This window comes from Motacilla alba, chromosome 3 (assembly GCF_015832195.1).
Source record: "Motacilla alba alba isolate MOTALB_02 chromosome 3, Motacilla_alba_V1.0_pri, whole genome shotgun sequence".
NCBI lineage: Eukaryota > Metazoa > Chordata > Aves > Passeriformes > Motacillidae > Motacilla > Motacilla alba.
The window spans coordinates 64,494,012-64,510,271 of NC_052018.1; the positions used below are offsets into that span (position 1 = coordinate 64,494,012).

Here is a 16,260-nt window from a genome sequence, read left to right on the forward strand (position 1 = left end):
GTTTGGCTTCACAAGCCTCTTCTCTGCCCTTTTGGACAGGAATTTTCTCCCCCATATCATAACATAGCTTCTTTACTGTTGGAGTAGAATAATAATGGTCTAAAGACAGTACAGGAAGCCATCACATAAAGTGTGTGAGCAGTGAGAATGTCCAACTCTGCTAGACACAGTGCACTTGTGCTGGTAACACTGCTAGCTTCTGTGTAATACTGCAAGAGGACCATATCACAGGAGAGATTAGCAGAATATAGTGGAATGCAAAGAACCAAGGAGAAGAGTAAAAAGGAATAGGGAGGATTTTTAAGGGAAAATGAGTTATTAAAAATAGTTAACCAGTGAAGAAGAACCCCACACCAAACCCTACCAACCTTGAAAAGTAGCAATGCAGAAAAGAATGAACACACACCAAAAAAAAAAAAAAAAAAAAAAAAAGACTGTAAGGTGTAGAAAGGGCAAAAGGTAAATCTGAAAATGAAAAAATATAGATTTCTTCTAGCAGACAATTTAGTTCATTCTAAATACGGCATAAACTGTCTCTTGCAGATGAGATAGAGGGTCCAGTGTGACCACTGGGATACACAAGTTGGGTTAGTTACAATTCTGAACTTAAAATTTGTAGACTTCCCTGTAGTTATCTTTCAGATAACAGCTTTAAGTATTAGTAATCTTGCATTCAACTGCAGCAGGTATAGTTTGGGGTTGTTCTGTGGGAAAAAACCTCATGTGAATTGATTACTTCTGTTTATTAAGTACTGTTACAGTAGTTCCTGTCTAATACCCAGGTCCTACTACAGAAAGTGCAACCCCACAAAAAGGGTGAATGGATGCATCTCTTGGCCACAGGCATGCAAAGGAGATTTAATTGCTATCTTTTGCCTGCTTCCTTTAGAGGAGAGAACTTCCTTTTAAGGCCATTTCAGAGATACCGCTGAGAACTTTGCAAGTGTTTCCAAGTTGTAGCTCTCCAGTACAAGGTGGCGAACAGAGAAACTATTGTGCTTGTTTGACTGTTTAGTTCAGGAGGAAGAGAGGCTCCACTTTTTTGCAGCATCTTTAAGTATTTGAGTCTGTGACTCAAAGATCTCTTAGTATTGAAACAGGTTATGTGTGATAAAGGTATTCGAAAGTCTAGCAGTTTGTATTCACATCAAAGAATACAAACAAGAATATAAATTGGAGACAAATGAAAGAGAAGGGTACTATAGTCAAAGCAGTGAGCAGCCCTTCAAATTGAATGTGTTTTCCCAAAGCCAGAGGAGGTGGTGCTTGGGACCAAAGATGGAGACCTCAGGCAGAGCACTTTACATCTGAGGTTATAGCATGGCTTTGTACTGCCGATGGGGGCCACAGCTACCAAAACTCGTCACTGGTTGAATTCAAGAATCTGGAGAGGTGCAAGTACAGCATTTGGGGCTAGAGGAATGTTGCTGATTCTCCTGGGACTGTGTTGCAGGTGAATACAGCTGATTCCCTACAGGTAACAGCACTGGCCTTTCCCTGGTCTGGCTCAGCTGCCTGCTGGCTCTGTGTTCACAGGAGCCAGGAGGTCAGCAGGTAGCAATTGCTGATGAAGCTGTTCAAGCTTTTGCAGGCAAATCTCATACACAACTTTACTAATGCCAGTGAAGCTTTAAAGGTCTTTTGGGTGTTATCTGTTCTGACAGCAGGGCAGGTGTGCATTAAGCTACTTGTTATGCTGCCAACTTCAGCGCCTGAGGCAAGAAACGAGCTCCAAGCAGCACAAAGCTGTGCTCCCTTCAAAGCAGCAGCCCTGCCTTGGCCCATGTTAGTAAATTAAAAAGGGCTGAGGTGCAGGAACTCTGTCATTTATACTGTTTACAATTACAAAGGCTCTCTGGTATGTTTCTGATCCAGGCTTTAATTGCAGTCTCTCATTTTCTTACCCTCTGTCCCCAAGGCTACTAAGAGCATGGCTCTAAATGGCTCCCAGGATTCAGAGTGATCAAATTGCTTACCTTTTTGTATTTCAACATCCCAGAGTTTTCTAAGTTCCCAGCTACATCTTGGAGGTTAGCCTAGCTCTGGACTGTTCCCTGGGGTTGGGCTGAATACCTGTTTTGGTAATGTGAGAGAATAGTGCTCCATTGCACTAGGGCTAAACTGTGCCAGCTCACCTCAAAGCTAGAGAACAGGCACTGGCACTCTATAAATTACTAGTGTAGAAGTATCATTTGAATTCACAGTCAAAGCCCTGAAGCAGTTATAGAAAGACCTCTGTAGTTTTTAGCTGATAGAAGAGGAGAGCAGAGAGGTCCACAGTTGGGAATTCAGCACAGAAAACAAATTAATTCATTGTTTGTTTACATTATGGAGGTATAGGAAGGGGGGAATCAGGGAGGAGACCCCTCTTTAGAAGTTGTTAGTGAGGTTAAGAAAATTGTCACATCCCAGTGTATGGTTAGAAATGCAGATTTATAATCATCTGCTTGCTGCTCCTTATGACTTATTTTACATATATATTACTGGGTCAGAATCTGATTTCATTGACAGTTTAAAGTCTTCCTTCTCCATGTTTGCCTGCATTACCAGATGGGATTACTCTGGGAATGCTTTCTAACATTAGCTTGTGTGTTGGTAATGGCCCCTGGTGTCTAGAGAAAAAGTGATAAGTCACTCTGTACCTGTGCTAGAGAATGCCAGGCAAACTTAACAGAAACATGAAAAAGACCTGTAACATCTTCTCTGCCACATGGACAAAGCTGGCCCTGAATAAAGAATTGATATGAAGGCACTGAGATTTGAACACAAGCCACAGTTCACCAGTAGTGGCAAAATTTAAAAAGCTGTGTCCCATGAGTTGCCTCAGGTTGGAGCAGCTGCAAAACTGATGATAGCTGGTGTCCTACCATTGGTGCAGATCACATCAGACAGTTGATGTTAGATATCACCAAGTCACCAAAAGTGACTATCACCAAAAATTCTGGCTCTGATCTTCAGAAGTAGATGATCAGACAGAAGAAAATATAATTTCACAATGTTTTATTTCTGCTCTTCAAACAGAATTGGGCAAGCTTAAGTAATGTGATGGTAGGGACTTACTGAGTCAGCATAACTCCTGTCAAGCACCTGTCAGCATTTCTTCTGACAGAAAACTTGACTTACACTTATAGCTGCAGATGCTTTCACATACCCTGCAAAACCAAACTTCCCTGAAGGTATGGGAACCTCTGGCATCTAGAAATAGCTTCCTCCTCTGAATCATTTAAAAAAAACCATAAGCTTGAAAACACTTTGCAGGGCATTTAAAAGTATCTTATGTTCCTTTCAAGAGAGTGACGTCTTGGCTACTGTGTCTGTACAAACTAATTTTCTTTCCCGTTTGTTCCACCAGCCAGCCCATCCCTACCTCCTGCTCCACCAGCTCCTACTGCAGCCCCAGCACTGCCCAAGCCCTCTGCAGGTACAACTGACCCCGAAGAAGCAACAAGGCTGCTGACTGAAAAGAGGCGCCTTGCCCGTGAGCAGCGGGAACGGGAGGAGCAGGAAAGGAGGGAGAGAGAAGAGCTTGAAAGGTAATTCTAGGCTTCTGCAGTAGAGAAGTATGTAGAAGTATGTTTTTAGCAGCTTGTTGTGTGTATTCTATTGTTACATTGTCATATGTGAAGCACAGCACTGAAGTGCCAAAGGCACAAAGTTCTTCCCCAAAACTATACTTTCCTGAGGGGTTTTTCAGTTGGTGCAATATATACCTAAGCAGATGTGTAAGGCTAAAGCTTTTTGTAAGTAGAGCTTTAAAATAAGACAGGAGGAGAGAGTAGATCCTTGCAGTTGTGATTTGTTTTTTCCTCAGAGATTAACTAAGCTGTATTTTTTTGTTCCAGCTAGAGAACTTTGCATGGCTGTTTTCAACTTTGTGATCGGCACAAAGTCTCTTATTTTGAGTTGTAAGAGCTCTGCTGTGGGTGGCGCTTTAGGTGTTCAGCTGTTGTGACTTAGACCTCTTTGTTTTCTTGTTTAAAATAAAGACACCCCCAGCACCCTCCCAAAAGTTTTGGAGGGTAATTAATGTTACATCTCACTTTCTAACAGCAAATGACTAGCCCATCTGGATACTCATGACTCTGGCTACAGCACAAGTTGAGTGTTTTTTTAGAGAGCTGCCCTGCCTCTGGAATTTGTTGGATTTCTTTAACCACTTTGCTGATAGGAGCAAGGCAGAACCATTTAAAATACCCTGGCTTTCTAAAAGGCTCACAACATGGACTCTCTCAAAAAGAGTTTTAAAGAAAAAAGCTTCTGTGGTGTAAGAGTAATACAGTGAATAAATACTAAGTGAGAAAGATCAAAAATAGAAAGTAAAGAATAATCAGCTTTCATAGTGAGAGGAGTTGCCAGTGTCTGTGCAGTGCCTTCAAAAGAGAACTTGAAAGGAGGTGAGGCCAGTGAGATGATGTTGGTCTCCAGTGAGATAAGTCAGTTGTGAACAGGTTGAGACATAACTTATGTTGCTGAGCTACAAAATGGAAGCTGAATTGCTGTACTAATAAGCATAAAGGAATGTATAGGAAACATAAAGGAATGTGTATAGGAAACAATCCTAACTTGACTACTGGTGTTGGTCTCTGGATGAATTATTTCTGAGGGAAGAGATCTTGTTCGGAGTTGAATATGTGAAAGTATCAGGTGAGTCATGGTTGACAAAGTAAATGAACTGTTACAAGTTAATAGAAAACAAGAACAAAATGCAAATGTCATTCTGAACGACCCAAGATAAATCTACATTTTGAATGTTGAGCTTTATTTTTTCTTTGCAATAGTAAAATTAGTAAAACTAGAAAAATAAGTGCAGACAGACATCAAGGAAAATCACAAGCACAAAACAGTTCCCATATGAAAATCTACTAAGCAGGTGAGGATTCTTCAGCTGGGAAGATACGCTAAAAAGTCCAAAATAATTCAGGAAACATCAAAGGTGAAGGGAAAAGTCACTCACTTCATAAGACAAGGCTATGACGGGCCATTAGTAAGGTTAGGAGGTAGCTTTCAAAAGTTGGCAGAATCACATACTTTTTTAAAATCAAGGAATAATCATTGCCATGAGGTTAGATGGGTGCCAAAAATGCATACTGTTTCTAATGTGATTATAGCAGAAAAGAGTGTTTTGCAAAATGTATTTATCAAATGATACTATTTCTGACTCAGAAAGTATGCAAGTCATGGATTAGGCAGAGGTATGCTGGAAAAATATTGGTGTTGAATTGCAAAATTTTTTATATTCCATAGGGCTTCACCTGTGGCCCCTATGGGAAGCAGAACAGACACCTTAGGAATACAACAGCAGTGCACCCTTTATCAAGCTGGGACAGCAGTGCTGGATCAGGAACCTGGTGGTTTGGCTTTTCTCCCTACTTTTATTAGCTGTTTTTCTTATGCTTATTTAATGATTGTAGACAAAAGAAAGAGGAATTGTCACAGAGGATAGCTGAAGAAAGAGCTCGCCGAGAGGAGGAAGAAGCTCGCAGGCAAGAGGCAGAAAAACAGAGGAAGGATGCAGAGGAGCGGGAAAAGGAGGAGGAACGGCTGCGCCGCCAGGCAGAAGAGAGAGAGCAGAAAGAGAAAGAAGAGATGGAACGCATTCAGAAACAAGTATGCTTCCCTCCTGGAATTTCTGGGCCAGTCTAGCTGGCAGCAAAGTGGGTGTAGCAGCACTTCTTTCCTAAATTAGAGCAGTATCTACAATTTAAATGCTATCTGAAAAGTGTTGGGACAGAGCTCATTCCATAGTGTAGCTCAAAGAGTAGAGATCTTCCTACTTGACAAAACATGTGGTAGGGAGTTGAGTATTGGGGTTTTTTTCTCTCTCTCCCTTTTCAATGTATTTTGAACAAATCCTTTCTTATTCCTCATAAATTGGGATGAAAAGATAAATATATTTGTATTGGGGAATTTTGATAAATGCTGTTATAACAGAGAATTCTTTGTCCCAAGAGTTACAGCAAGCCCAGATGTAAAGATAACTATTCACTGTGTTGGAGATACAGTACTGCTAATTCTTTGTCAAATACTGCTTTTGTGTGGGGCTGGTAGGAAGGGGTAGATTTAATCAAACCAAGGAGAACCTTTATCTGGCCAAGTACTCCAGAAATCAGTCAAAAGACATAATAACTGAAAATTAAGTTTTTCAAGTGCTTTCATTTTTGATGGGCATAATGTTGGTTTACTGACTTCAGGAGAGGCTGTGGTAAGCATTCTGGATAGGATTCTTCTCTTCTCACATGTCCTCTTACTTCTTGCATGTGGTTTGTTCTTCCACAATCCAACACTTCAATTTGCCTTATAGACACAAAGTTTTTCTTCTGGTGTATAAATGTATGCTTCTGATAATAAATGTTTAAAGGACTCTATTAGTGAATATGGCTGAGAAACTCCATTCTTCTTTTTCAGAAGATTTGTGCTACTTTCTTTGAAATGTTAAACTAAGGCTTAACTCAATTTAGCCCTCAAAGATAGCACATGGCCAAGGCTTTTTTGGATGTTAGAGATGTAAAAAATTATCTTTTGTAGTAGTTCCATCATATAACAGTGTCCCAGTAAAGGAGCAAGGCCCCTCTACAGTATATTCAAGACAAATTTTGCATTTCATTAAAAAATCAGAAATGGAAAGTTTGTGCAAATGGGCCTGTGGCTGTTTGCTCTTGGTCTCGTTAAACAGTTACTCTGTTGGCGAAACAAAACATTCTACTGCATTTGTTTTACTCTCAAAAATATCCACCACACAAAATATGGATCTCTCTAATACTTTCCTGGCTGCTGTTTTAATGCTGAAGGCTAGAAAATTTATTCCTTATTTGTCATCTGCTGTGTTCTGGAACAGGCACAGAACCAAACATGATTGTTTAGTTATTCTCTCTTAATGCTATGCAAAACATGGAAATTAATCAAGAAATGCGCAATTCCATCTGAAAAGATTTTTGGTGACTTCTAAACCCCAAAAGTGCCTTTTCAGGTTGTTGTAGACACGCATAATTAGATACAGAGCATAACACTTGTCATTCCTCACTTATTTTTCCTCACTTCTTTTTCTTTTACCACCAACATAGAAAGAAGAGGAAGCTCGCCTGCGGGAAGAGGCCGAGAGGATTCGATTAGAACGTGAAAAGCATTTCCAAAGAGAAGAGCAAGAGCGCTTGGAAAGGAAGAAGGTAACTAAATCCAGGAAGAGAAAGTGTGATTGGCTTTGCCTTAGCAGTCTGCTTCCAGTAGGAAGTAAATGATGTAAATGTGCTCTCACAAAGGCTGCAGTCCTCATTGGCCTGATGTGACAATGAAGGGAATATTGCCAACAGTAATAAATAATTCATTTTTTTGCAATAAACAGATACAGCTGATAAATGACAAGCAGTTGTGGTTTTGGAGAAAGATACTCAAATTAATGCCACCAAACATTATTTTACCCCTTTACATTTCATTGTAGAGGCTTGAGGAGATCATGAAGAGAACTAGGCGTGTAGAAGCTGTAGATAAGGTCAGTGCTGCTACTTAACATGTGTAAATATTGAACACGTTTCTATTTTTTTTCTCTAGTGCCATTCTTAATTTACAAAACTGTGCTTCCTTTGTAGAAATCCAATGACCAGCAAAATGGACATATATCAAAGGCAAATATTACAGGAGAAGCAGGTATTGTGTTTAACTGTGCCCTGAGCACAACAGGAGAATAAATGCCTACTGAGCAGAATGCTTTGAGAAACAGTTCTGAAACTTGGCACACTAACTGCAGTAATAAAAACTATGGGAGGAATAGAAATGAAATCTTAGCAGACATTAATTATTTAGGCTTTCTGTATAGGTAGTTAGCCATTACTAAATGAGTCCAATGTTTTAGCAACTTTGTCACACTGGTGTTTAGCAAAAGGAATTTTCATAATAAGTTTAATTATTTATATAGTGAAAAGAAATTCTTTTATTGTTTGGATCACAAAATAAACTGATTCTACAGTTTGGTTTTTATATTATTTCAGATGTTGTTGTTGCAGATTTCCTTCACTTTCTTAAAAGATTATTCCTTGTTAGTCATTAAAACAAAGCATTCATTGTTCTAAATATCTCCCTGTGACTTCTTTCTTCCACACCTTCTGCCTTATTCACTTGTTCTTTATTTTCTTTTTTTGACAAAATTGAGCTACTACAAAAGCTTAGTCTTGTCACACCCACCCTCTTATGCTTTCCTTCTACTCCATTCCCTCTATTTCTTTTTAGGTAATCTTCTATATAACAATTTTTTTTCTTCCTTTATTATATACTTATAATAAAGGAAGAAAAAGAAAATGTAGCTTATATTCAACAATCTCCAGGTGTGAATTAGCACTGTTTAAAGATACTGAAGTCAAGCTATAAAATGGCTTATCCTATTGTAGCATAACATATTAAATGACATTAATCTTTTTCTCCTTTGTATTTGGGTTGAGTAACAGGGAAGACAGCAGCACTGACTGATGGATGACTTTTTTTCTTGATTTTTAAAGTGAACACTATAATTAGTACTGTCAGGAAGCCTTTTGAGGCAGATTTCATTACCTGTGTTTCTTATTTGTTTACATATTATCTCAGGGGTGAAAAAGGTTTGTACTGTACTGATATGCCATCTTTGTCTTTGGGCACTGTTGAAGGTGTTATAAAACATTTAAAGAATTCCTGAAACTATAAAGGCTTCCACAACCTTTGGCTAGATCTTTCTCTCTAGAGATAGACAAAAAGTAGTCTTCTATCAGTTTCCTAAGGCAGAGGAGACTTTGGATCTCCATTTCTCCAGGCCCAAGGGAAGGCCAAAGTACTTGAATGACTGAATAAAGAGAAAACTGCTCTCAGCCTCAGGGCTGCTCTGCTGTTTGACTTTGCATTATCTATATGTGCCATTGAGTTAAAGGTATATTCCGGCCACATGAATTTCCATATTGCACTTTAACAGACCTCTGACTCTCCGCAAACAGTTTGTTTTTAAAAATTTTTCTTCAGTCTTACTGTTTGCGGAAACCTGAGGAGACATTTGTGGGAATGCCCAAATCACAAAATGAAAAAAATCCATCACCTTTTTGTCCTTTGTTTGGCCTCTGCTTCAAAAATATGAGGTTGTTCCGCATTTCCAAAGCAGAACAACTTTTTCTTCTTCTTTTCCCTTCTAAACACTAAAGCAAATATATTTTCCTGTTATTCAATTTGTAGAAGCACAGAAACCTCTATTTCTAGTATCTTCCATATAAAAACTGGCCAAAGATCAGACTAAGGCATTCAGTATAAAAGTCTTCAGGCCAAACATTTGGAGTACAGTGAAATAGAGCAGCTGAAGGAGGGGCTTACCAGGTGAGGTTTTGGATAATGTAGATAAATGTGTCCAAGCCTATGAATACTGAATTGTCCTTGCAATTACTATGGCAGATGTTAGCAGGGTGGGGTGCAGTTGCTTCCTCTTACTGACCTGAATATGAATAGAGGCACTCCAGATACAATGCAAAAGGCTGTAGTTGTACTTTAAAAGAAAACCACAAGGCAGGCCAGAAATATGTATTACGTGATCTTGGCATGAGGGACAGGGATAATCTCATTTTATGTTGCTCTCTGCAATGTTTTATAATAGTCATTTGGTACTTATTGAAAGAAGTGTCCTTTCCAATGGAGATATTTTTTTTCTTGATTTCCTTTTCAGCCACTGGAATAAAGAAATACCAGTGTGTGGAATTAGTAATATCCATGTTTTGCTCTATTCCATTCTCTATTGCTACTTGAAAAGAGCCAGCATAACATTCTATCAGATACCAGCCTCTTTGCCCACTGGCTTACATGTTGTAATTGCACGTATGATTGTAAAATGTTTATTCTTGTCCACAAAGCTATGGCTTTGAAATCTGGCTTTCTGGCATTTACTTTGGACCTGAAACAGCGTTTGTGTGCCCAAAAAGCTGACAAAGGAGATGGGGTCGGGTAGAGGGGTGGGGAGGGCTGTGGGAACCCGGTATTTTTTTTAAACTCACTTTAGCTGTTCTGGCTTTTGTAGAAAATATTTTACCCTAATCTACAGGATAGATGCTGCTGCTGCTGCTTGGTTTATGAAAACCTGTTTTCTGTGCCCAGTCTCAGGCAGTCCTGCATGTCCCTCGGAGCCAGCAGCAGGGCCCCAGGTGCAGCACGCAGTGCCACCACCGCACAACGGGAGAGCGGCCGCCTGCGTGCGCGGGAGCACTCCACACCAGCCCCCCGGAAATGCGGACAGGTAAAACACTGCCAGGTGTCACAGAGCCGTGTTTGGAGGAGGAGGAGGGCTGCTGGAATAATAAATTATAGTCAGATCCATAAGTTCATTAATTAAATAAGAAGCAACCGTTTAATCTGGCTTGTTTCCTGGTTTTTATCTTTTCCTCTGTTAAGGAAAGAACTTTATCATATTTCAAGGAGCAGTAACTGATTTTTGCTAAATGATAGGGAAGAATTTTTGATAAAATAGAGCATGTTCTTTGCAGTGTTTGGAACAATGTGTTTGGCAGCAATTATTACATTTATTGCAACTTAATGGAAAGGGATTTTTTTTTCTGTTTCTTTCCCTGAATTAAGCTTCATAAAACCCACTCTGGGCTTGCACTGCTTGTTTTCTTAATTCAAATAATGAATATTGTGGTTTCAGCCTAGATGTTTTGATTTCTAAACTGCTTGAAGTATTAGCAAGTGGTGTTGTAGATATGTCCTTTGTGTGAGATACAGGATTAGTCACTTTGGTTATGCATGTAAAAGAAAAACCTTAGGAGGCAGATATTATACATTGGGAGCTCTCTATAGCCATGAAGCAAGCCACTCAGACTTTGAGGAATTGTTGAAAAGCTTGAAACCTCAATATTGAACTGAGTGACATCTGTTACATAAGCATGAGCTGTCAGTTATTTTAATTTTAGTGATGCAGAAAGCCAAATAATCTCACAGTCCTTTCATGTTTTATGCAGGTAGTGCCAGAATATGCATGGAAAAACTTGAATGTGGGAAGCCATTGTGCAGTCTGTAAGGGACAGTATGCATCAGGGTGTGATTGGCACTAATTGAAGGAGGAATTTGCCCTTTCTCGATCCCTCCATATGCCTGGGGGATCTTAGCGTGCTGTCATGCTGACAAGGATACTCCTGCTGAGGGAAGTTCTGTCAGTGACACTGAGGTGCATTGGATGAGATGCACAAAGCTGCCTCATAATTGTCTTGGGCAGCTATTAAAATGTTAATCACTCCCAGCCTTACAAGCACCTTGATGTTTGAAATATAAAATGTGCCACACTAATGAGTGCTGTCCTGTACCATTATAATCTGCATGGAAGGAAGCTCAGAATGACCACAGTGAAGAATGAATAAATGAGATTGAAGAACACTGATAAAAGTAGGAAGCACATGTAAGGTTGTGGAAGGGAAAACTGGCATGCCAGGTTGAAAAGTGTCTGCTTCAGAGGTACATCCACAGTGACTGGGAGGGTGAAGCCTGAAGCACGTGGTAGTGTCCCACAGATTTTTGTCACATGGTGAAAGCCACAGGTGCCAACACCACTGCTACTGCATCTTGTGTGCTGTGGTTGTCTGGCATCCAGATTCACCTGACGTGGTAGCACACTCCTGAGTGAGCACCTCACTCCAGCCCTCAGCAAGATTTGTCTTTTGTCTGAAAAAGACTTGTTCATGTTTTAAGGGCAAGAGTGCTGAGGTTTCTGACCAGAAGTTAAAAAGGTGTTACCTGGGGAACTTGTGTCATGTGCTTGTGTGGGTGAGAGGACAGAGTGATGCAGAACCCTACAGAAGCCTAATCCATAGCCCACTTACAGATTTTTGCCTCTACTCCATTCCCTAATTCTTTGCCCAAGACAGATCATGCCTGCTACTTCTTAGAAAAAGTTATTTCACTACAGTGGTTTATGTTGACAGTACTTTCCTTATGGTACTTTCTCTGTAATTCCTCTTTTCTGTGCTGTTTTCTACAAACACTTGCAATGCAGTGCAAAACACCTCAGTGAGTGCAGTTCAGCTCACGTGTCTCCATCCTGGGTGCGTGGAGCTGGGTCTGGGTAGGTTGGATAACCGTTTTTAGAAATATGCACTTGGTCTGGGTGATTGCCTTCATATCTTGTCTTGGAAAAGAAAGCTCCTCATTGCTGGCTGGTTTCAGTGCTGTTGTCTCAGTGGATTGAAAACAAGCACCATTTATTTAAATAATCCAGAAGCCTGGGATACGTTTTGCTGTTAATGTCTATCTATGTCTCCTCTGTAAAAATCCTCTCAATAAATGAGGTGACTGACATTTTCCTTCAGATCAGAAATAGCAGCTGTGAAAATATTTTAATGTTTTCCAAAGGCCTGCAAATCTGTTCTTTTTTTTTTTTCCTATTCACTGTTGATTTCTGATGAATGATCGGAAGCAGATATACTGAATTCTGGCCTTCTTTATTTTTCAGTCTCTTCAAATTCTAATTTCAGGCTGTGCCTACATAGAGTTTTGGCTAAAATTATCTACAACAGATACAATTTTCGGTCATTTTAAATTTTTGGATGTTCCAGTTTCTTTAATTAAACTGGCTCCTCTTTTCCCAACATCCTCCAGTCTATCTTATTAATATTGATGTGTCCAGGTCAAAATGTGAAGCTGCAGAGATACTTCTCAGCTGCCATGCAGATGTCCTTCAGATGCTTGCAAGACTGTTATGTTTGGAAATGCATTCTCAACAACTTTAGGCAACTTTTTTTTCCTCTATTACATAAGTGTCACATGCACACTTATGGAGTATGTTAGAATGCCAAAATTATCCAGTTCTTTCTGCAATATTGTATGCCTGAAAAGGATATCTCTGGTGTTGCATTAGACACTTAGACAACATTAAGAATGTAATGTAAGACAGTAAGAACAGCTGTAGCAGGTCAAAAACCCTTTTCTGGTTTTTTGTGTTGTTTTAATGGCCTGTAGCACAATGTAAAGGGGAAAAAACAGTAATTACCAGGAGATCCTCTGGCCAATGAAGGGTTGCTAAGCATTGTGGTCCAAATGCAACCACAGGCTGAAGTAGTCCCTAAGCTGCTAATTACCAGAAGCTGAAGGGCATAGCAATCTCCCAGGAATTCATCTAATCTCCTTTTGAGCTTGTGGCCTCTAAGATGTCCACTGGAAATTAATTCCACTGTTCTATTTTCCCCTTTGTTTAGTCTAAATTTGCTCCTCCAGTCCGCAGGTGGATCAAGCAGCATAGAATCTAGAAGATTTTATACCACAAAATTTAGAATATTTATAGTCCTGATTTCTTTTTCTGTACCCCCTTTGTGATTGTAGACTCTGTTTCAAAAGACATTGTTCAAGTCTGAAGGAATCATGCTCTAACTTCATGTGCAATACTGGCAATGCAATGACACATAAGTATAAAATATAAAGAATTATTTATTCACTAAGTCAGCTGATAAATTGGGTAGAAAAATTCTGTTTGCAGTAGCAAAAGGCTTCTTCATTGCTCTAATACTTGTTGAACTACTGTGCTGTTTAATTTATATGAATGAGCAGTTGCTCTCTTTCCACCTCTTTCTAACCCCATTCATCAAACTTGGCATGTTATCCTAGCTCTGGGATGGCTATTGGCAGTACATGGGTATAAAGTAAATAACAGGATACCTTCTAGTGAATAATAACCAAATGACCATACATGACAGAGCAGCTTTTGATAGTCCTAAATCATGTCAGAGATTCTGCTCCTCATCTTACACATGTGGGTCTCTGGCACAAATGAGTGATGTGACTTAGGAGCTCTCCCAGGCAGCCAGCAGGGTTTCTGTACCTGCTCTCAAACTCAGTGCAGTGAAATATATTTTTCACTTAGAAATTTCCCCAGCATGTCCACAGATGAAAGAAAGGGGAGTGCCCTTCTTTTTCTTCTGAAGAAGAACTGGTGATAGTTTGAAAAACTGAGAAGGCTTGATATGAACACCAGCATGTGATTCTCACAGGAAATCTGAGCTTTGGATAAAAAAAAGCACTGCCACTTTCAAAAGAGCAATGATTGTTTTTTGTCTCTTGGGGAATACTGTAAAACAATTCTTTAATTGTTTGTGCAAAGTTGTACAAAGAAGCTGGCAAATGAAAATAAACGGTATGCCAATTACAAGCTGGTTTCTTTTTAAGACTAGTAAATGTGCTGTCAGAAAATAAGCCTGTGAAACCAAGCTGCCTGCTGAGAAATGGCCTGAGGAAATGGGTAGCCAAGTTTCAATCTAGGAAAGTTGCATCTGTGCCTTTGTGGCCAAAACATTTCCAAACAACCTGAACAGTTGCAATAGGGCCCAAACAGGGAATAGGTACCCAGGATTGCCAGGATCTAACTGTTGAGGGCTTTAGGAAGAGCCTGTGAAAGATTACAAGATTTTAAATATTTGTTGAGTACTTGCTCTAGCCTGAGGAGCTTATGGTCCCATTACTGTCATCCTCTTCACTGAAGTAGTACCTTAGTTTCTCCTCTCTGGCAGGACAGGACATGCCATCTGCAGAGTCAGAAGGATGTGACAATGCAGCACCTACTGCAGGGGTTGGGAGGGGAGGCCCAAGGCTGTGAAACCTGAGCAAGTATCATCTGGGGATAGTATGTGTAAATGCAGAGTGGCTGTGCTTGTGCTGCTCTGGACTGGGGGAGATTGCAGGAGCTCACTCGTAAGGTATCTCTGTCACGTGGCAGATGGAAAATGGAAGTCCAGATTGACAAGGGGTTCTGGGAGAGGGCTCTTTTGGCTTGGATGTGATCAACAGAAGTGTGGAGCTGGGTAGTGGCTTGGAAATGACCCCTTGTATGGGAGAGGGGACTGAAAGGAGCACTATATTGAAAAGGGAGTTTTTTCTCAGATAAGTGGCATATAGAAGAAGCTGCTTCAGAACTGGTGGTAGGAAGTGATCCAAGAAATAATAACAGTGATCTTACCCAAGGCAAATTACATTGATTTGCAATAAGAGGAAGGGTACAACAAAAGTTATGAGATCTGAAAAAGATATAAGGAGGTGTAAATTACATTATATGGGTGGTTCCAGGTAGTGGTGGTGCTGCAGAGGTTTCTTTGCTGATTCCCATTGCAGTTACTTCTCAGACTGCAGTGACCATCCTGTAGTTCTGGCTATCCTGTAGCCAAAGGTAACTACTATCCCCTGGATTTAAGGGAAGGAATAACAAGTACTTGGCTGCAAAACCAGTTTTCCCAACTGTGGTGGAAGCATAGTTCTGTTTTCACTGGGTAAAATAATGCTTGGGATTGATGCAGAATTCTCTTCTATTTGTGCTACTGCTTTGAGGATGACTAAATTTCTGTTCTAGATAAAGTACATACGGAAAAATTGCTGTTTGTCTTTCAGCAATCTCAATCCAGAGGAGAATGCAAATGAAAATGGAATGTCTATGCAGAATGATAACTTTGAAGAGATCATGAACCTGCCTATTAGTTCTAAACCATCCCGGCTGGATGCTATGAACAATGATGGAAGCAACAGTCCCGAAATTCCTTTGAATCCAATTCTAGCCTTTGAAGATAAGGGTACTCTTTTGCCTCAGGTAGATAGTGTTCAAACACATCAAACAGCAGGTAGGTTTGCTGTGGTTCACTAACTCTTGTAATTTGTTGTAATTGACAGAGGTCTCAGAGCTCTCAATCAGCTTATAATAATAAGCTGTTTCATTTAAGTATTTTTAAACTCTATTGTTTTACTATTTAAACTCTGTTTACATTTTAAACAAATTTAAATTACTTGGGGACAGAAGCACATCTCTTTGCAAAGCTGTGCATGCCAGGCACATACAGATGCAGAGCAATGGTGGTGAGGTCTTATCGTTTCCTGGATGAGAGCTTCTTACATTTGCTCTACTTTCTGCCATTTGAAGTTGCTTGGAAAGGTTTGCCCTGTGCTTTCAAGTAGAAGTGATAGGTGACAGCTGCTGTTCTGACCTTATGATCAGCAGTTTGGTACCATTTTTGCAAGTGCAGTGCTTGACACGCACATGCAGAAGGGGAGTAACTACTTCTTAAAACTACTTTTTGAAATTCTGGATGTGCTTTCCTCATCAAGTTCTTGCAGGCATTGAGGGATGATTTCCAGGACACTGGGTTTTCTTAATTGCATCATAACTTTTCAAGAATGCTAGGTAAACAAATACTGATTTAGCAAATTAAATTGGATAGCACTGTATTTTTCTCTGGCCTAAAAATGTAAGGAAAATCATCTCGCATTAAAATAATTGCATAAGCACGTAACATTTTGAAGAAAGAA

The 16,260-nt window shown here is 39.9% G+C and overlaps 1 protein-coding gene across 8 annotated transcripts in view; it reads left to right on the forward strand.

Annotated features, from left to right (window-relative positions):
* The window catches only part of MAP7 (microtubule associated protein 7), a 110,411-nt gene that overhangs the window by 92,280 nt on the left and 1,871 nt on the right, over positions 1–16,260 (forward strand). For all 8 annotated transcript variants that reach the window (XM_038130965.1, XM_038130961.1, XM_038130962.1 and 5 more), the window contains 7 exons: positions 3,353–3,533; positions 5,412–5,607; positions 7,062–7,163; positions 7,436–7,486; positions 7,584–7,641; positions 10,090–10,228; positions 15,352–15,578. In XM_038130965.1, coding sequence (XP_037986893.1) covers positions 3,353–3,533; positions 5,412–5,607; positions 7,062–7,163; positions 7,436–7,486; positions 7,584–7,641; positions 10,090–10,228; positions 15,352–15,578 — 954 coding nt within the window. The remainder of the gene's footprint in view (positions 1–3,352; positions 3,534–5,411; positions 5,608–7,061; positions 7,164–7,435; positions 7,487–7,583; positions 7,642–10,089; positions 10,229–15,351; positions 15,579–16,260) is intronic.